Source organism: Varroa destructor, unplaced genomic scaffold, assembly GCF_002443255.2.
Source record: "Varroa destructor unplaced genomic scaffold, Vdes_3.0 BEIS01000005.1, whole genome shotgun sequence".
In the NCBI taxonomy this organism is placed as follows: Eukaryota; Metazoa; Arthropoda; class Arachnida; order Mesostigmata; family Varroidae; genus Varroa; species Varroa destructor.
The window spans coordinates 23,985,983-24,001,698 of NW_019211458.1; the positions used below are offsets into that span (position 1 = coordinate 23,985,983).

The 15,716-nt window shown below is 41.4% G+C and overlaps 1 protein-coding gene across 7 annotated transcripts in view; it reads right to left on the reverse strand.

The window, feature by feature from the left end:
- LOC111251611 (zwei Ig domain protein zig-8-like) overlaps window positions 1-15,716 on the reverse strand; it is a 112,954-nt gene that overhangs the window by 83,998 nt on the left and 13,240 nt on the right. For 5 of the 7 annotated variants that reach the window (XM_086989722.1, XM_086989721.1, XM_086989724.1 and 2 more), the window contains one exon: window positions 10,907-12,686. The exons of 1 other annotated variant lie outside the window; for it this stretch is intronic. In XM_086989722.1, the coding sequence (XP_086845848.1) occupies window positions 12,547-12,686 (140 nt within the window). In that variant the 3' untranslated portion in view covers window positions 10,907-12,546. Of the gene's footprint in view, window positions 1-10,906; window positions 12,687-15,716 lie in introns of those variants that run through there. One more of the 7 variants, XM_022808335.2, reaches the window with a different exon arrangement.

The window sequence follows — 15,716 nt, forward strand, 5'->3', positions numbered from 1 at the left end:
AGACGCAGAGGGAGACATCGAAAGAAACGCCAGAAAAGACTAGCACTCATTAAGGTGGGAGGTCGGGTAGTTAGAGGAGGGTAAACATGAGCAGGAACCGAAGTGGTTTGGGGGTTCAGCGGCATAGTGCGCCGCTTTGCTGTTTCCAGCAGCCGAGAAACGCCGAGTTGATCGCTGATGTGTCGGGGAACCATAGGGACCCTGTCACTCATCCACATTAACACTGTTCGCTTTGCCCGCTGATGCCGCCAGCATCGCCTCTTCTATAGGATGGCTTTTGTGACTTCATTGAGTTAGTTAACATAAGCTTTGGTATGTTGCTGGGTTCTGTAAAGCCACAGATCCGCGTTAACTCCTCCCATCGTTCTTCTTTTCGGTCCGTTTTCCATGTACCCCCACTTCGTCTGGTATATGCGCGCATTCTTCGAACGAAACGAAAAGAAGGAGCAACTATCGCCGCTTAAAAGTCAGTCTTCACCAACTCGACGTGCGGCGAAGGCGCCCCGGCCGAGCGGCTTCAGCACATATGACGCAGAAGTTCTACCATGTTACAGTGAGTCGCTTCTCACTAATACACTTGCACACAGACATCGCAAACATTAGAAAGCAAGAGATGCAGCACAATGTGGTGCGGCTGAATGGCAGAAGTCGAATTACTTAACCCAGTCATCCTTTCGCTTCTTAACTATCATTGTCAATTTGGTAGTTGGCTCGGACGCACTTAACCAAGGGGCAAATCAAAAAAAGATCAAAGTTTCCGACTTTGTCTTATAGAATCCAAACCCAAAAAGATAAATACCTAATTATGGCAGTGGATTAAGCTTAGCTATAGTGCTTTGTTAAACCGGGAGACGCGGACTTAGGTCATCATTTGATGTGTGTTCATCAGCCGTGCTTATAATTGCATCTGCGGTAAAATTCTGTGATACACTTTTATTCATTATTTCAATACACGCATTTGTAGTATGTGTATATCAATCTGTCGAGAGCGTCTATCCGTACAACCGGTGTACTATGCGTCTGTTGGTAGACGCGTTTTTAAATTTATTTTGTACTCTTCTTCATCTGCACTCGTAATGGTCTTTCGACAGCATATATAATTAATTACCTACATAAGATCGTAGCTAAGTTAGAATATATGGAGATAATTTCATATATATGTCGATCGCACAGTGTGCATGTGTATGGATGTGCTTTTGTGCTTGTTCGTTATTGTTATTATCACTAGCTATAGTCAACGCGTCAGTTAATCGTCTTTTGTGCTTTTCAGCCATCTAGTTATCGCATTGAAATCCGCTGCGTTTTTTTTTTATTAAGCCTTCCTCTCTTCGTTAACGGATATTTTCTAGTTCGACAGATGTCCTTCGCGCTAATGCCGGCCTCTACATCGCCATGGCCCAGGAAGTTTGCCAGATTTTTACGTTGCAGCAGCGCAGTTCACCGGATTCACTAAACTACCCTGTAGTCTCCATTTGGAACAAATGACTGGTTATTGTCTCTATCTGTATAGCACGCAAAATACTATATAAGGAAAGGGTCATGTTATCAAGTTCGGTCCTGATCTTGGTCCTTTCATGATAGATATATGCCACATCGAACAGCCATACAACGGGCTCCATCAAGTGCTAAGAATTGCTCACACGCCCACAGACTCACTCATCCAGCTGGTGAAATTGACTCTGTAAACGGTCCGGTCGGCGACACGCGCTTACCGCCTTCGATTCCCGCTTCGGTAGTATTAGATCATTGAGATCTGAAGAAGGAGTAAAAGTCGACAAGACCAGTAATATAGACATAAAGGACTTCAGGAAAAAAGAATAAAGTACAATAAAGAGAGAATAAACTAAATGATGGCGCAGTTTCTCCTTAGAATACGTTTCAGCTAGTTTAGTTCTCCTGTGTGAGCCTAAATACAACGGCGGCGGCGGCGGCGACGCCAGTGGCGGCAGCAGGAACAGCAAGAGTAGTAGCCTCATGAAAATAAAGGACTACCAAATAGAAACAGCAACTTGATTAATAGCTTCCCATCATTCTTGTCGTTGGCCGCCATATAAAGTTCTCACAAGCCCTGTTTTGCAGCCTTTGTTCCCCTGAGGGCAGAACCAGGATCGGGTCTTATGGGGGCAGTACCAGTAACCGGAGCAGCACAGCTCGCCCAATGACGACAGTATGATGAGAAATGTAAACGCAAACGTTTAGAGGGAAAATTGTTGGAATTTCTCGTTTATTTCGCCGCTTATCTGCCGTCATACAATGACCGGTTTGCAACGGCTTTTGGGCGATGTAAATTATGGGTCAGAAAGACGTTGAGAGGCTATTGCTTTATCTAAAAGTGGGACACAATTAACATAGAATATTCCAATGTCTATTCTGTATTAATACGATAAGTTTTATGTTCAAGTGTTCCTTTTTTGCTTTATCTGATCGTTATTTATTTACTTCTATATATTGTTTGGAAGTACTGTTTCTGTCTTATGTTGGCGACAATTTATCCTATCGAATTAAATTTCATCTTAAGCACACTTCCGGCATCTACTGTGTTTCATGTTTTTGACGGAATTACCCAAACAGTTCAGGATAGTTGTGCCAAGATAGGATAGCAAGGACTCAACATCTCGCTTATTGGATAACAAGATAGGCTGCAAGGTCGACACTGGATTGTCATAAGTTGATAGAAATGATTAAATACTATTTCCTACTGTTTTCCACCATTTTGCCCGACGTCGAATAAAACGTGCCTCCAATTGCTGATTTCTCTGCGAAATTGTTATGCGTAAGTGGCTATACCAAGTGGAGAAAGGGACAGACAGGCACGTTAAAGGAGCCTAAGGCCAGGGTTAAACCCCCTGAAAAAGAGTGGTGGAGAGAAGGGTTCTATGCATTCGAACATGCTAGAGAAAAAGGGGTTTGCAGGGATTTGTATATGACCCAATTGTATCGAATATATTAAGCTATTCAATAGAAGAAACAAGGTTCGTTCTTCTATGACAAATTCATTATTCTTTCTATGGAACATGGCAAGGCTCGTTGAAGCCGCCACCACCGCCGCCGCCGCCGCACAAGAGATTAAGTTAGAAATTTTTTTAAACCCATTATATTCTACAGACCTCATGCTGACGGATAACCATACCTTCCGTTCGCTGAGAAGCGAAATAAGTAGAAGCACATGTGACAACAAAGAAGGTCTCATAAATAGGCTGGACGAATTTTTTTTTTTTTTACTAGCACACATGAGTTGTTTTGATGAGACGGACCAAATAGGTTGCTTGGAGGACGGGAGAATATCGTAACAGACAACGATGAATAAATAATATATTGACTCGTCGCTAGAATACAAATATCGCATAAGCTAATATAATATAGACAAATATTATGAGTGTATTTTGTTTCTTTATTCAACTGCGCTTATTATATTATAAGTCCAAGTAATAAGTTATAGAAACCGAAAGTTACGGATTGAATAGGATTACTAGTCGTATATATATCTTAAGATGTAAAATGGAAAATTTAAATAACAAATCTAACAATTTATCAATGTTCCATTTAATTATTATTAAAAAAAAAAGTATATATGTATGAATGTTGTTTGTGCGTTAATTACACTAGATCTAAGCATGTTGAGTATTAATAACCAACGACGCACTATCTTGGCTTTCGAAGCTCGATTCCAATTAAATACGAACAAGGCCTCGCCGACACTTCAAACAGCACCGTAAAAGTTAGCTTTTTGTCCATCTTTTATAGCTCCTTATAGTCATAAATGCCTGGTAATTGCTTATTAGCGCACCCCAACCCAAAAAAAAAGTAACCCAGAGTTCATAACAGTTGAATTTCACTCAAGTATTTTTGAGTAATTTTCAAACTTTCGCTGCTGGAATGAGGGTAAGCAGTAACAGAATATGAAGATCGTCGACTTCAGTAGCCATAGTCGTCTACTGAACCACCTGTTTATTCGATACTAGCACGAGAAAACGCTTGAGAACTATCGACTGAATGATCAAACCTGTACTAATACATGACGTATAATAACCTCATATGTGGCTATCTACTTCGGTATGCTCTTAATTCAGAAGTATCGATGTTATCTCTATAGGCATCTCAATAATTTCAATTTTTATGCTGTTTGTACCATTGAAACCTGAACGTTTATTGCAATTCATTAACCCAAAAGCGAAGTCTTAGACCTGTCGTTGCTACTTCAATTCATAGTACCACAGATCTCAAGTGACGACCCTTTTTCTCTAAGTTCATAAGTATATTAAAAATGATTCTGTTGCTATATGTTCCTAAACTATTATAATGTATTCCACATGGATCGAGTGAAATTAATCAATTTTTCACTTAAGGAAAGGCCGTGATGATATGGTGGTATTCGATCCGGACATCTTTTCTGAAGTTTGCGCTTATTGAAATCAACTAGTAACTGCTACTCGCCGCTATGCTATGCTACGGGAACAGTATTTATACTGTATTCAGCTCGTCTTTATGATCGTTGTCAAAAAAAGTCGGTTGTTACAGAGGAGCAATCCGCGGCGTTGCAGCTAAAGGACGAGGACTAAGATCCAGACTTGGGCTAAATCAGCCGGTTGATCCTCAGACCAGACTCATCTAACGCCGAAAAGGGAAACACGAAAATGGGTCAACCGACCGTTGGGATTTTTTCCACTTATGTTGCAATTGTTTAGCTAGTGCGTATTGAATAGCAATAGAAGAAGCACATGTACCCTTATAGGCTGCTGGCTATTTCGTCGCGGTGTGGAGTACTACCGTTACCTGTTTTGCTGTCGTAAGAACACAGATATTGGATATGAATTAGCTAGAACAGTTCCAATTAATTGGCCCGTTACGCAGGTGACTCTGTTTTTTTCGTTCGGTTCGGTGCGGATGACTAACTTGTTTACTGGCTGGTGTACGACCTCTTTTTTTGGGTACAGGTGATGAACACTTTCCCTTATTCCTAAGATAAACAATACAAGTTCCTTGTCCTCGAAGCAACATGCGGAGAAGTATTTCAAGCTAGCACTGGCTGATGCCGATAATGACATCAGAGGTAAATGGTACTGGCCGTGTTCAGATCAACAACTCATAATCATATACTACAGTATAATAGCTGCTGAGTTCGACTTGTCCCCACGAAAGGATGATTATGCCAACGCTAGTCTGGCTGGCCGATCAGCACTATGTGGGTCCCCAAAACCGTTTCGGTAGAGGCTCCTTTTTTTGGCACGATAGCAAACAAAAGTAATAGTAGTTGTTGACTAGTAGAGTAATAATAGATAGTTTGGAATAAGTGGAGGTATCGGCTACGATCTACATAGACTCGTTTGCTTTCACTGAAGGAAGCATAGTGGCTGTGAGACTGAGACAGATAACTCCGAGAACTGCACCGACGAGACAAAAAGCTACAGAGAATGGAGTGATTTTCTCGTGAGTCCCCATTCTCTCAAGGGAAAAAGAGCCGAGAATAGCAAGGTGGAGGAGAGATTAAGAGACTGGGTTTCGGGGACAGATATTGGAAATCGATTGGACGACAGGTAGATACTGCGGGAACTTGCTGTAGTGTTCTGTGGCATGGCCTACCTTGGCTGGTTGGCCATACCACTTTTCGAAACCGAAAGAGCCCTCTATGGTCTAGTCCCCTTTTAACTGGCAGATAAAAGGCTGCTGGCCGCACTGATATTGCTGCTTGTGCTACAATTATCGCTAGAGGCGTCAGCTGAACCAAGTTACTCGCCTCATCTTGATACGTCTTTCACCGCATCCCACTGCTCGGCTGTATTGGGCTTCTCACCTTTTTGTTCCAGTACGCGCTGTATAAAGGGGAAATGATGACGAACATTGACCGCAAATCTTTGATCAGGGGTTGCAGTTGTCGTCTCCGCATTTGCCCGCTTTGCCGGCAATCGTGGGGATCATAACGAACAGCGCTTCTGTCTTGCCATCGGCAGTAGGGCGGAGGTGGCGATGGTGTTGTGCTTAAGCTGTGATGAATTTGTGCCGGAGTCGGAGAGCCCGACCAACTTCATTTGATCATGTATGTGTTCATGTATGAGTCCGCTTGTAAGGGAGCAGTACAATGACTGTGATGTGACATGGCAGCGACGAAGGGGAACGCGTGCAGATAAAAGCTTCATACGCTTCGTTCAGTACAACAAAGTAAGCTATCGGAGCAGCCAGATCCGCCGGAGAGATCCAGAGACGACGAACGATGACAAGGCAAGGTGTAAACGCGGAAGAAAGAGGGGATCGGGAAAAAATCCTGAGCGAAGAAAAAACTAGCCGGGTGAGTCGATTCAGGGGTAACAAGGAAGCAAATCGAGCAAAGAGGAAGAGGAGGAGAACGACAGGGAAGCATTACAGTCTATGCACTTTTCCTTTCGCAGACTAAATGGAGACTGCAATGCCTGCAGCCGCCACTGGCGGACGGCATTGACTGTGCACTACCATTGATGGCGGTAAGGAGCTTTCCGCTATAATGACTATGATCTTCGAGCTGCATTGGTGCCCGGCCATAGAAAACAGTAATAGACGCCCAACGGTTAGAGCAAGAGGAAGTAAACGAAGGTCAAAAAAGGCAAAAAAGAAGAAAGTGACGGCCAGAGTAAACTCAGAGGGTAGTTAGGCTACCGGCAGAAGCAGCGCTTGTCGGAGACGTTTCAGTTAAGTGAGAAGCTGTTTAAAGAGGACTTTAAAGCTTTCAATAAAAATGTGGATGGTAGAAGCACCCAGGGAAGACGAAAGAGAGCGTCATGCTTTCGCTAGCACGTGAACGTGTGGTCGCTATGGGCAGTGAAACCGCTTTTCGGAGCAAAGCAAATTTCATGTGGAGGAAGAAGCAGGAAAATCTCTGTGTGGAATTAAAGAATATGAAGAACTTTGCCTGAATTCAATAGTTTAAAAAACAAACGTTATAGATCATAGCGATGTAAATTCGTCTGGTTGGCGTGGAACCGCCAAATCGTGAAGGAACAAGAGTCAATAACTGCACGCAGCATTTTGTTACTAGTTAAAACTACATGCGAGTCGGGTTTGCCTTTAAAAAGACGGGAGGCATGGGGCAGTCGGTCTCGCGCCTGCAAACAAGGTGAAACGGTGACGTCGATTGACGTCACTGTCACACCTCGTCATGACAAACGCTGACGCAAACAGACTGATCTAAGACGTAATAATTTCCAATTCCAGCTCTAATATTGAATTGATGAGGGGCAGATCCGATATTGTAACTTATGAATGCTCCTTTGTTTCAGAGGAAAAATTAACACCATCTTTAATTAACGAAAAGCTTGCCTTGTATGCCTTGAAGTAAACACGAAATAAGTTGAATTTTGGGGTGAGTATATTAATATCGTTTAAAAACGACTAGAGAATACCTCGAACGGGTTTACTTACTTAAAGGAAACCAATTATGTCGATGATATGAATCGAGAAAAAAGCACTTAGACTTGAATTCTTCGAATGAATTTGAAGCTTTCGTATAACCCATTATCAATAACTATACCCAAGCAATTTTTCCTCTACAAATACACGTTCTTCCTTTCTAAATCTATGCAATAAACAATCTCACTCGATCTTCTATTTTATATAATAATATGTGCCAGCTCACCAAATTTTATATATATATATATATATAAATTAATTTAAATTAAACTATTTGAAAAACGCGTTTTTTGCTGCCTGTGATTCAAAAATAACGATTAGCCGATGTCAAATAAACTTGGAAAGTGGACTAATGGCACAAACACTACAGTCACTCCATTACGAACCCTGATCATTTGCTAACTGGACATTGACCGTTAAGTTCAAATTCAGAAAAAGTAATTTTTTTATGTAAAATCTCAACCGCATAGGTAAAATGTGACTAATATTAGCAGGCAGGTAGTGTTGCGTTCCGCAAGAGAGAGCAAACCGATCAGCAGATTGGACCATACAGAATTCTTCAGTTTCGTTTAAAATCGACTCCTTGAGCAATAGACATTGCTCGTCAAGAGCAGCGCAGTGAGAAAATGAAGTACAGCATATTATTCTCTCTCTAGCTTGGAAGCTAGTGCCTTGCAGAAATGCCATGTCAATCAATAAAACGCTATCAACATGACTACGGTATGCCTCCGTCGTTGTCATTTTCTCCATACACATATATATATATAGGAAAAATCATTATCCTTTTTAAGGAAAATGACCTAGTCAGGAATGATTTACTACAAGGAAGCACCGAAGCTTGTACACACGTATGTTTTATAAAAGGGCTATTTTTAGATATAAAAGTGGAACACCAGCATGATCAAGAACGTGATCATGGAGTCAACGTATCAACAGGAAGGAGAAATAGACAAAATACAAAGGTACAGTCTATGAGAAAGGCAGACGATGTTAGTAGATGGAAGCAGGCGGCCATTTTTGAACGTCTTCATTTCTACGTGGCCTCACCGAGCCAGCCGAACAGAACAGATCCGAGAGAGGTCTGATCGCATCGTCGACTTCATAGGCTCCAACCGAGGCTCTCCGCGCTTTGCTGTTGTCATGGCCGTCATTGATGCTGCTCCTCGTGCTACTGATGTCGATGGTGTTGCTTCAAAGCGGACATCCATCTATCGGAGTCGCAATCTTACACTCTACTACTACTACTACTCCGACTTACACGAACGAAGCTGAGCGAGGCGTACCGGCCAAGCAGTTAACGGCAAGCCTACGAACTCAGTTACTATATACGTCCTGACTCTAAACTCATTCTTCCGTATATTTCTCTACGATTATTTGCAGCGGCGGCTGCGTAATGTCTCTATGCTGGTAGTAGAATTTGCAGCTCCTACGCTTAAACATCTGATGGAGTCGCTATATTGGGATACGATGGGGAGATTTGGCGCGCTGACGAACTCTGGGGGTTGGTCCGAGCAGCAGATCAGAAGCGTCTACGTTATGCTGTTTAAGCAGAAACAGTAATAGCAGCCATCAAAGGCAAGAAGGTCCGCCGATTGGCCAGCCAATGTCTGGATTTGCTCTGCCACTCATCCCGCTGCCTATGAGGAAGTAATCCCACTTTGTAGGAGACAAGTTAAGTAGCTCGTGAAAACTTTAGATCGTTTGCCACTGGCTAAGCTTTTTTTGGTTTCGGCCTCAGCCTCTTACTGCCACCAAAAAGCTAGACTGCTTATACTGTCAGCGTGGGGACTACTGCACTTTGCCCCCACCGTTGCTGTGATGGCCACTGATTCGGCCAACGGCATTGGTGTTGATATTGATGCCATGTTTCTAATGGGAACGGCGGTGCAGCTATTCTGGTTGCTGTTACTGCTGCCGGAGTCTGGCGCTATCGCCGCATAGCAGCACCCTTTATAAAGAGAGCAACGTCAAGTCAAGCGAATGCAGTGGAAGTAGCGGTAGCAACGAGTAGAGTTACGAACTGTGTGAAATGTCGGCGCTTTTGGAAAGCGCTACACCATCAGGAAGGGGCTCAAACATCACGGGGCACAGGCAACTGGAATAAAGGCCAAGCCCCACGGAAAAAAAGTAGCAATATCGGTCAGTCCCGACGCTGTAGAGGAGGAATGTGTGTTCAACCTTCCTATATAATTTATTGTTATTAGATGAATATAGCTGAAGATCGGGTGTCTCCTTAATTCATGTTGACTGAATTTATGGGACGTGATAAGCGGGCGGCAGTAACGATAACGTCGATAGATGTCAATATGACGCAAGTGGATGAGTAGACGTAATAAGAAAAAATTAAAAAGTTAATAAGAAATAAAAATGTCAATTTGACAGACTAAGTTATTGCCGTTCTGCTGATTACAGGAGAGGCTTAAGGCTGCGCTATAATTGAGTCATTTTTGATAATACCGGGTTTCCAGGCATAAGAATAAACACACCAGCTGAGGTATATTTTCAGTTTCTTACTCGTTGCATATATTATTATGACTATTGTATTATCCAACAAACATTCAGACAACTGTTTGTCAACAAAGATAACGAACTTTAGCGTCTCCAACATAAAGGCAGTGAGCCGCTGTTTCGTGCTCGTTACTTTCACCTAAAAATTAAAGAATCATTTGTTTTAATTTGCACTATTTTACTTACCGAAAAATTTCCAAAAATCTTGCTGAGTGAGCTATGCCTGTAACCTAAATTATACCTATGATAAAGTAGAAATCAACGTCGTTTAGAAATTTAGTTTTGTCTTTAGTGTATTTGCACAGCGCAATTCACTCGTTGAACAGATTTGTGAAACCCAGAATTTACAGATGCCCACCGGCTTTCGTAATATTTAAGTAGCATACTTACATCTTCGCTGGCAGCGTAATAAACTGGCGGGCCATGTTTATTGTCGATGTTCGGCCACTTATAGACAAATGAAACTATCTCAAAAAACACCTTTCGTTAGAATCAATTCTAATCATAGTAGCGAGTTTAAAAAAAGGCATAAGAGGCTAATCAATGGGCACCTTTCCATTTAGAACACATATATATGGACAAATAGTGTATACATCCTTAAATCATATTAATAATCATTTTGAAGGTTGACAGACTAAACAGCAGTGACGTGTTTACGTGTTGGTATGATCGAAATCTAGGAACACCTGTGGACATCGGATACTCGGAGATCGATCTCAGAAAACGGTATCGATCATCGATCATGCTGTCTAAACTACGCTATTTACGAAGATTGTAGATTCAGATGATCAACGTTTTTTGAGCTCTCTCAGTTGGCTATTTTTAGTTAATTTGTGCTTTAATACACGAGTCGGCACCACGCTTATTCCTAACCATCCCCCTTTTTTCTTTGCATTAACTTGTGACAGTTGTTTCCGCTGTTCTCTTGAGCCGGCCGGTCTATTGAATTACCGCATCACCACCAAACCAATAAAATATGATCTACTAATAAACATAGATCTACCTGATAAACAAAACAGAGTAGATGTTACAAATCGTCTCCACGTATTTATTTGATTTCCTATCTATATACAGGTATATCACAGTGGGAACATATTTAGAATTTTCAGTTTTATATAAAATAAGTAATTTCTTAAGCAAGTATATAGTTTTGAAACATAATTTATTATTTCGACATGTTCCATCTCCGTCCGTGTCTCTATACCTTGTGACTCTGATACCTTAACTTTTACTCCCCATAGCCTCTCCCACCATAGGTACTATGCTTTTTGGTTGCATTTGTTATAACAAACTTCCACATACATTGAGTGGCTTTACTGGCTCGAATTAGAGGTGACATTCGTCTAACTTTGTATTTCTATAAGAACCGGTTTTGTACACTGCACTTCTCTCGTTAAAGTTGACTTCAACGGGATTTCGTTCGTATCCTCGCTTCTGCATCAGCCTGCCTGTCTTCACCACATGTCTGCGTGCCTTTGCTGACCTAGTGTCGGTGTTGTTGTTACTATTGTTGTTGTCGAAGTAGTTTTGATTGTGAGCAAAAGGTTACCTTCCTCTATCCCTGAAACGAGTGGGACACTTAGGTCGGTTTTTTAGCAGATATAAGTAAACACGAGGATCAAAGGAAACCGGACTGTGTCTCCGTCTTGTATTTAGCCCTTGGATCTATACAATCGCGGCTCAGCAATGTTTGGTCATACAACGTTGGGCTGTTGTTAGCCACCAGGGAGCACGTGAGGCTCGAGGGAGCCATATACTCTCCTGAAGACGTAGCCAGAACTGGATCTGCTGACAGGCAATGACCGGAGACTGCCATTCTCATGACGCTACCACTACTGGATACTCTATCCCGAGCATCAGAGCCACCAAAGACGTTGCCAATAGCAGTGTCTATCCCTCCAATGGCTGGTCTACCACAAGTTAAAACTTGAGGCCTTCTTAGCGGCAAGGCATCCTTTAGAGAGCAGTAGGGATCTCCGTCTGAACTGGCCAAAGTTCTTGTCGGTTGATGGTGGGATGCCATTTCTTCTGGAGATGGCAATACAGGCTGCGTCGCGATATCCGAGCAAATGAGCGGGACAACCAATTCAACCGAAACACAACCGTCCTGGGTGCCTTTTGCGTAGGAAGATAGCTCGTCTTCGTCCTCCATCGAAGGCGCCTAAAGGGAGAATAGACAGGAACGGAAACAGGACAACATCTCGTTCTACGACTTTCTCATGCTACGTCTCTACAAAAGTAACCTTGGACGAACAACAACTTGCAAAATTTTGGAATAAAGCAGCCAAAATATATACACTCGCCCATAAAATTTTAAGCAAAGATAGCGAATCAGGAAACATTACAACGTCTGAGCATGAATTTATTAAAGCGTAAAGAGACAAGTATTGGATATTAAATACTTAAATGCCGATGATACTAAAGTCCTTCTGAGCGCTTTGTTCAAGAAGAATGTAGTATAACTGGTCTACATTTTGCAGTCCTACTTCTACAGGTGGAGTCAACTGTTCGATGTTATTCTGGCAACATGGACTAAGGCAAATTTGCTCAGGCTCTATGAATTTTATACAGCGCTTTTTGCCGTATTTCCGTTTCAAAATATTTAACATACGTGAACGTACTTACCGCGTGACAGCATCTCCGGTTGAGACTGAGCTGGTGTCACGTGGTTCGGGCTACTACAAGTAAAAAGGCTGTCTGCAAGACAAGAAGCGGCCCTAAAGTGTACACTGTAAATAGGGGTTTTGTCGAGTGTCCCTCTGACGCCTCTGATGAAGACTGACGCGCCAGCTGCTCCTCTTCTGAAACAGCATTTAACCGTATACAGAAATAAATGCTGAGAAAGATTCGACCACTTGGCGACGTTTATCTTACTGTTTACATTTTCAAAGAATCTAACGTAATATAACAATGTGAGTGGTAAAGCATTTGTTTGTATTCAGTAAAGCAAGATACATCTCTTGTCATTTTTTACGTTTAATTACGTTTAAATACGTCCAGCTTGTAGGACTTCGCTAGAAATTTTCTTTAAATGGTACGTGTATGTGATGAATTGTTAGTTTAACGCCTTTAGTCATTCGCTATTCCATCCATACCACATATTTTTAACTTGGGATATTGCCAAAGCCACCAATGTTAGACCCGTTTACTTTATGGAGTATATGTTCGGCCTAGAGATCAAACTCAGCACATAACACAAGTCAGCGATCTAGATTTTGTAGTTTCTTGAAAACTATTTTTAAGAATAGTATACAGGGAAGCACAAATATTTAATTTACGTATCGTTGGTCTCCGGTAACATTTGTTGTTAAAAAAAAAAAAGGTGATATCTTGTAATATTGTACTGAGTAAGTTGCATTCTGCGACACAAGACAGCAGACATTTATTTGTTCTGTGTGACATGTTTGTCAAGTTATTTTTAGCGGAAACATAATAATTTTAATTGCGCCAGTGCTAGGGCAGCCTATCTCACTAGATTTTTTTTTGCATCTAATAAACTCACTCTTGCAAGCAAGTTCGATGGAAGCCGGTAACCAACTTTATACAATCTAACTGTTAAGGGAAGCTTCAATTACTCTATGTAAAGTAGGGTAAGGGTTTTTTTTTATCATCAGCTACACTATTAGGGGTTAATTATTATTAGGGGTGTAATTAATTTATGCGCTAGCGAGCAGATCTGCATGCAACTGATATTTGCATCGTGCATGAAGTAAATGGGATATTTGTTTTTCAGATTAAGCTACCAGGTCTTTCTCGAGTTATCCTTCCGACTATACAGATATATTAAATGTTTCTTGTTTCGTGTCTTCGTTCTGGTCATCGAATGTAATTTAGAGTTCTTGAACCGATCGCACGTAACTCCTACTGGAGCTAGAGTTAGCTTTGGCTTTGCTGAAGATGTGAGGCCACTCAGGCTATGCTAGTGAAGGTACTCAGTAAGTCAGCAATCAATTTCGCCATTGGAGACAAGGTCATATCCGGCTTATTTCATCAAGAGACATGCGAAATCACGCCAAGAATGGTCCAGTTAATGCGAGTTAACGAAATCTGTTTCTTCTGTTAATTATTTAACGACAATAAGTCTATTTGTATCCAGTAAAACGTAGTTGTGAGGTACAGTCATATTCTAGAGCTGAGACAAGAGCATTGTCGTACTCATTGAAATCAGGGCCGCCATGCCGAGTTTCTTCACATGATGAAGTGGTGAAGTAACCCTACATGTAGAAAATAAGCGTTTCATTTTCCCGTTGAAGAAGCCATCTGTGGTAATCTGAGTTACTACTGAAGCTACAGTAAAGGTAAGGAGCTGGTAGTGCCCCCAGGAAAACTTTGACGCCCCTTTTGTGTGACGGATGGCTCGACGCAGAACTTATTTGCCATACACTATAAAACAAGGTCTGTTTCAAACTTGAAACTGAGTATATTTGGAAAAATGCAGGTTATTTGGGTATATATATAGGTTAAAACATTTTTTTGGGGAGAAAATTACAGGTATAATAGGTACCAGTTAGCACTCAGTGATCCTTTAATGCTGCTTTTAAAAGCAAATTAGTTGTTTCATAGCCCCGTCGTACCACCACATCTACCGTTGGATCCAATGTATCCCTGATATAATGTGTTTTTTCCTGGATACTTGGGATGAATCAGATTTAAACCTTGCTTCGGACACACGTCGCTTATTAGAATACAGTAGTATTGTAGGTAGAATTAGGCAACGCTTATGCTAGTCCCATTTGAAGAGAAGGGTTAAGGATGAGCTACAAGTGAAGAGTTCAATTAGGTAATTGCTAACTTTTACGGCTAACAACACGGCTTCCCACTTTATTTAAGCTCTAACCAAAGTTAGCAGCTTTCTAGCTATGAACATGTTTATGCCCAACTTCTGTTTAGTTAAAGTTAACTTTCAAAACCGCAGTTTAGATTTGTTTCCTTTTCCTAACAGAGTGACAAGCGGCACATGACTTCGAATAGTTTTCATTGGTATTGTCTATATCTAATTTTTCACGAAGCAGTTCGTAGTATTCGAAGGCACATCCCGATAACTCATCTATCTGTAAAGAAAGCTAGTTGATATACGCGAATATGTGCACATAGCACGGATTGCCCCTATCATTAAAGCTATGTTTATGTGTTGGTTAGAGACTCGAGCTAGCATGATTAGCACCTGATCTAGCAATAGCTAGATATTTCCGGTACATTCTTAGGACAATAGCTCAATGGATTTTATCTCGCTATCCCTTGATTTATAAAATTGTGATTCGGAACAGCGGCGATTCCCACAGTAAACGTTAAGGAATAGTTATTCGAAGTGGCTCACAGTACGTAGTAGGTACCTACGAACTCTCATGGTCCGTCCACGAAGCTTCTTTCGCCTCGAGGGTTCGACTCCGTTAGACGTAATTAACCAAAACAGGAATAAATTGGACTTAGGGGCCTGCCTAGAAATTTTAAGGAGTTAGGGGTACACGCAACCGTTGTTCAACTCATAAGAAATTACAGCAGACACCTAGAATTTGTCAGTTGTAAGGCGGAGTACCTTTGAACCACTATCCTGCTTGAGTTATTCAACATTATTTTTATATTTATTTATTAGGTTATATGAGCTCAGTTATATTTCTACCTACAACAGAGCTTAAAGTCTTATTAGGAAAATTATATTATATAAATAAGAACAGCTTATGAATGTATGTGTAGATATCTGCTTATTCGGAAGATGATCGCAATTTTTGTCTCTTCGTTAGTTTGTTCCCTTTTTTTGTTGGCCGAGGATGAAATGTTATGAACTGCGCGAAAGTATTTCATCGCTCTCTAAGGTCGCCAGTTCACCGAAA